At 32.0% G+C, this 5,522-nt stretch overlaps 1 protein-coding gene across 1 annotated transcript; it reads right to left on the bottom strand.

Moving 5' to 3' along the window:
• Positions 1-3,832: 3,832 nt before the first annotated feature.
• On the bottom strand, positions 3,833-5,003 carry LOC149557537 (serine/threonine-protein kinase AGC1-5-like). Its single transcript, XM_089785997.1, has 2 exons — positions 4,633-5,003; positions 3,833-4,481 (listed from the first exon to the last, which is right to left on the bottom strand). Exons 1-2 carry the CDS (start codon positions 5,001-5,003, stop codon positions 3,833-3,835), a joined length of 1,020 nt encoding a protein of 339 aa, XP_089642123.1.
• Between the last annotated feature and the right edge of the window lie 519 nt (positions 5,004-5,522).

Raw genomic sequence — 5,522 nt, 5'->3', positions numbered from 1 at the left:
TTCTTGAGTTGGCTATTACACCTTCTCAATTAATTATTATAGGACCTCATGAAGAAAATATTATACTTAGTGATAATATTGATCTGTCATCTTCTAACTTGAATAAATGTATGTATGTGTAATATTATGATGAGTGTGCTTAACCATGTCATCTTGAACATGTCTTCTATATTCATTTAACCTTGCTTTTTAGAATAGCAACTTTGATAAGAGATATAACAAGTTTACCATAACATACTTTTGTAAACTCTATCTTAGAACAATCTTCACCAAAACTTGCATAACTTCTTCCATACTTAATATCTTATGCTTCTGAGGTTAGCTGCATATACTAGACACTTAGTAGTATCTCCCTTTAATCTTGCTTAGTGACAATGCTTAATGATCTATATGTACCAACTTGATCTTTATCATTGTTCTTCTCTTAGATATTAGAGAAAATTTCTATGTTGACATCAATGAAAAACACAGTCATGAATGTAACATATCATCATGAAAATGATCTTAACATGTTTCTAGAATACTTTCCCCATAGAAGTATCATCAGAATCTGTGCTTCTAATAATCTCCCCCTTTCCCTATAGAAGCATCATTCATGATGTAAAGAATTACCATTTACATGGTCTCTTAAAAAAGAGTTAGTAAAGTATTTATTGTACTTGTCATAGGTAATGTACTATTGCATTCACCTCTATTCAATTAAGCAATAGTTGTGCAGTCATGAGCCAATCATTAATTAGTATTTTTCTTTATTTGATTAATACTATAATTTTCATAAATATTTATCAATTTGAAATGTTATATAATTGATTTATTTCAATTATGATTGGCTCAATCAATTTACTCTTATAAGACCCCTTTTTCAGATGAGTACTCCATATACATTATTTTCAGCAATATTTTAGGATTGGATATTCCTCTGAACCTTCTATACTCATAAAAGTTGTCACTTTCCTCCTATTTCTAATAGGTTTTATGTCATGGGTGAATATGCCAAATCTTTACATTAATATTAAATAATTAATCAAGAGGAGTGTAATTTTATATTTTACATATCTTATCTATCTCATTTTGGGTAATAAAAATTATGGGGACAAATTAGTTAAAATGATAATTAGTCATTAAACTAATATTTCTTGATCATATTAAATTAAGCTTAAATACTTATATAATTATAATATTCATTCTTTATTACATATATTGTATATATTTTAGAAGAGTGTTTTATTATTTTACATTACTAATAACCATTCTAATATTTATTAAATTTTACTAATTATTAACAATTAACATTGTTAAAATAATAAATTAACTTACTATTACATATAAGTACAATTAAATGAATAAATTTATAAAGCTATTACTAGTGTTTATATGTTTTACATTATTTTAATTATTTTATTTCTTAGTAAATAAAATAATATATACAAGAGAAAATTCAAACAAATGATTTATACTATAGCTATTTTAGTTATATTTTAATTATTTTTAAAACTAAATTAAACTATTATTGAATTTTAAATTACAATGACAAGTATGTGCCATTATGTTGGCACTTGTTTTATAGTAGAAATAACTGAAAAAGCTAGGCTATAAAAAAATCTAGATAATATGAGAAGTGTGGTTGGTTTACAAGATATTAGCCCATTTCAAAGCACAACGAGGTCAACCCTTGAAATTTGTAAGAAAATTTACACCTCGTTACAAGTTGTTCTGGCCATTTTAGAGCACAAGTATCATTGGTTGCCTTCTACATTGACTGGGATTTCTTGTTCTCACCACCTATTGCATTAAGTCCCTCTAATTCTTATGCCACATAATATTTAATACTCAAGAAAGTACAGAAAATGATATCATAGTATGAGACATATAACTATAATCCCCAATGCTTGTTTTCACTTAATGCCACAGCAAAGATTCAACAAAAAAAAATTCATCCGATTAAAAAAGAGTCGTTTGTAAAAAATAACATAGCCTATTAATCCCATACATTCTTCAGATCGGATTCTCAATGATACATAAAATTGTCATGAGTGAACTATGTTGAGATTGTGCATGGCAAGTGTGTGGATGTGATTCCGGCCGAAGTTGAAAAATGAATGTAGAAATCTTTGTCTCATATTTGACGCAAACATTTGTTTCTAGCTTTGACAACTCTACGGTCTTCCCACGTGATTATACTAAACAAAAGTCTAATGCAAAGGTTTTGATGACAGTTATCCTACTCTCAAGAAAAGTTAAAATCAAAAGACCTGCTATACAAAATAAAGGTACTAAAAATTGCATCCACACAATAAACCATTTCAATCATCACTCATATTGTTGAAGAGATTTATTTTTGAACTTTTTCCTTAGATTTTATTTATTGGTACGAACACATTGATTAATTTTCTAAGTTTTAGAGATTTAAAAATTAAAAGATTGTTTTCTATTAAATCTATTTGGATATTATTTTGAATTTTTTTTAATATAATCATGTCATAGATTTTATTTTAATATTATTTTAGTGCAATTTGTTATTTGTATAAAATATGAATGTAAGAATATATAAATATAAGAAAAAAATGACATGTGTTTTTTATATGCTTGTATCATAAAAATGAAGATTTGAAATTATTATATTATAGTAATACAAGAAAAATCTTACATTATCTTTCAATTTTAACTTGATTAATAAAATACTTTTTAAGGGTGAGTTAGTAGCCAAGTTGGTGTGAAGGCGAGTTGTGAGGCGTAGTGTTAGGCTAATGATCCCGGTGCTACGCATCAACTCCGGTTCGAGTCACACTAGGTTTACCACAAACCCTTTTAGCCAATAGTGGCATGTTGTAATGGTTAAGATGTTGTGTTGTTATCCTTGCCATCAAGGTTCAAATCTCATGGGGATGAGGTCCCCCGTTTGTGGCCTCACTGGTTCATAGCTCCAGGTCAAAGCGTTTACCCCTCTTAAAATAAAAAAAAAATAAAAAAAAACTTTTTGATCATCCATTTATTTCATATTTAACTTTTATTTAATCTATATCTGAATAAGATTTTAAAATGGTCATTCCACCACAATATTAATTTATATATATATATATATATATATATATATAATTTTATTTTATATATATTTTACTCTATAATATAGTCATATAATACTTTAGATTGTTCAGGGAATTCAAAATAAAATTATAAAAATATTATAAATACAAAATATTGTTTTTAAAATAAATTATTAGTATTTTGTTCTCTCACCATACATACATGTTGTTAGTATTTGTTTATATTATTATAATAAAGTCATACCAACATCATCATTCAACATTGGATACATATATTGGATTATCTTATTGAAAGAAATAAGTACTCATTTGGCAACGGGAATACAAGAGGAATAGGCATATGTATATTCTTAAAATTTTAAATTTTTTGTTTGGATGCACCAAATAGAATTGTAATAGGAATAAAATTAGAATACGTACAATTTTGGTCCAAAATGAGCATTTGCTATTCCATCTAAATAGGTGGAATAGAAATACATAATACTATTCCCATTTAAAAAAAAATTTTGAGACCTAAATTTAGCATCAAATTTTGTGTGAACCAAACAAGAATAAGAATACATAACTCCATTTTCTATTCCAGAATAAGTATTCCTATTCCCATTTTTGCAGCCAAACTTCAAATTCCTATTCCAGAATACCGTGAAATCTCTGATCAACTACTATGTATTGAAAAAAGAAGAATATTTGAATATATCGAAGGATTCATATAATCTACATATATGAACAACAAATATAGGGCAATGCGAGAACATGAGCTGGAGCAGGGGAGAGGACAGCATATCGTCTCAAAACTCCCCGAATATGAATTCGCTATTGTTGTCTTTTTCGATCTCACCCTCCACAGAGTTGTAGCTTTTCATGTCCGCTTCTTCGTCTTCCACTGAGTGAAAAGTGAGAGGGTGTTCAGCGGAGAGCGGCGGCACAAAAGGCGGCCTCGAAACAAACTGCAGCTGATCCCATTTCAAACCCCGAAAGAAGGGGTGGCTTTTTATTTGCTTTCTGTTCAGCCGCTCTGTTTGGTCTTTTGCAAGGAGGCCCCGAATAAGATCGTCTAGAGAGGAGGAGGATGAGAAAGAGGGATCTTTACTCATAATATTGACGAAAGTCTCCTTTCTACTACGCCCCCTGAAAGGCGTCGTCCCGTGACTCATTTCGTAAAGAAAGACGCCGAAAGACCACCAGTCGACGGGGTAGGAGTGAAATTTACCCCACAGAACCTCCGGTGCCACGTATTCCTCTGTGCCCACAAACGAACGAGATCGCCATTCTCTATATTCGCCTTGCTCGGATATGAGGCGCAGCGACAGATCGAAATCGGTGAGCATTATGTGCCCGCTATCTTGCACCAGAATGTTCTCCGGCTTCAGATCTCTGTAAACTATTGCTTTCTCGTGCAGATACTCCAACGCTGCAACCACCTCCGCCGCGTAGAATCTGCTCATGGATGTAAACCCGTCATCTTAAAAGTTGGACTTTTCAATTACCTTGATCAATCTAACGCCTTTCAAAAATTCAAGCAAAAGAAATTATAGACTGGACATTCACCGAAGGCAAAGTTATATAATTAGGAATTATAAATGCTCACCTTATGGTGGACTCTGAGAAAGTTTTGCTTGGTTGCCTGTGCCTGAGGACGTTAATATCTCCTCCAGAACAGTACTCCATGGCCAGAAACGTATGACTCTCCGACTCAAAGTGGGTAAGCAGAGACGGCAGAAAGGGATGATCCAAAGACGACAAAACATCCTTCTCGGTAGCTGCCAGTTTGCCGGCATTTCTCTGTTGAAGAAGGCCCTTGTTCATCACCTTCACAGCAAAAGCTCTGTTGCTGTCGCGATGAACAGCCAGGAAAACCGTGCTCATGTGACCTTGGCCCAGGCGCTTCAGCAACCTCAGATCTTCGTAGGTGGAACCATCAACAGATTGAGATTCACAGTGGAACAACTCGGCCTCCATTTTTGCTCTCTCTTCTCTTCTCGTTCGCCTTACAAACTCCTCTTGCCGTAGTAGGTGAATTTATACAGAATTGAAGGACATTGTTGAATGTGTGTCCAATTAATTGTACGAAAACCCATTGCCCACGCGGCAGGCAAATTCAGCTGCCAATGTCAGAAATAGCTGGGGGCGGCGGAGACTTGAAAATCTAGTCCCTTTCAATATGCGTAATCCATTACCCAAACCAAGGGTTTTACAATATCTCATACAGCTTAATTCAGAGAAATCAAAATGAATTCATTTACGACTTCTCTTTTTTCATTGCAATCTAACAATAATTTTCTACTAGATATGAAATTTTAAATTTGGGAAGAAGATTGCATATAATTTATATAATATCATATTAGATTAATTTATAATGGATAATGATTCAAAATCAATATAATTTGTTCATGTCAGTACGTGAATTTTAGTTATTGCATTGTAAACGGTATAATCAATGATGCCACATATTGTCATAGAACATCAACCTAAAAAATA

The sequence above is a fragment of the Cupressus sempervirens genome, chromosome 5 (genome assembly GCF_028749045.1).
Source record: "Cupressus sempervirens isolate cs-2001-9-10 chromosome 5, ASM2874904v1, whole genome shotgun sequence".
NCBI classification, from domain to species: Eukaryota; Viridiplantae; Streptophyta; class Pinopsida; order Cupressales; family Cupressaceae; genus Cupressus; species Cupressus sempervirens.
Note: the sequence above shows the minus strand (reverse complement) of the source record. Positions and strands in the feature narration are given on the sequence as shown.

Bases quoted from the DNA above. Each gene is read 5' to 3' on its own strand.
- LOC149557537 (XM_089785997.1), bottom strand. From the start codon at position 5,003: ATGGAGGCCGAGTTGTTCCACTGTGAATCTCAATCTGTTGATGGTTCC. The intron at 4,482-4,632 runs GTGAGCATTTAT...ATCCATGAGCAG, and splicing joins TTCTCAGAGTCCACCATAAG to ATTCTACGCGGCGGAGGTGG.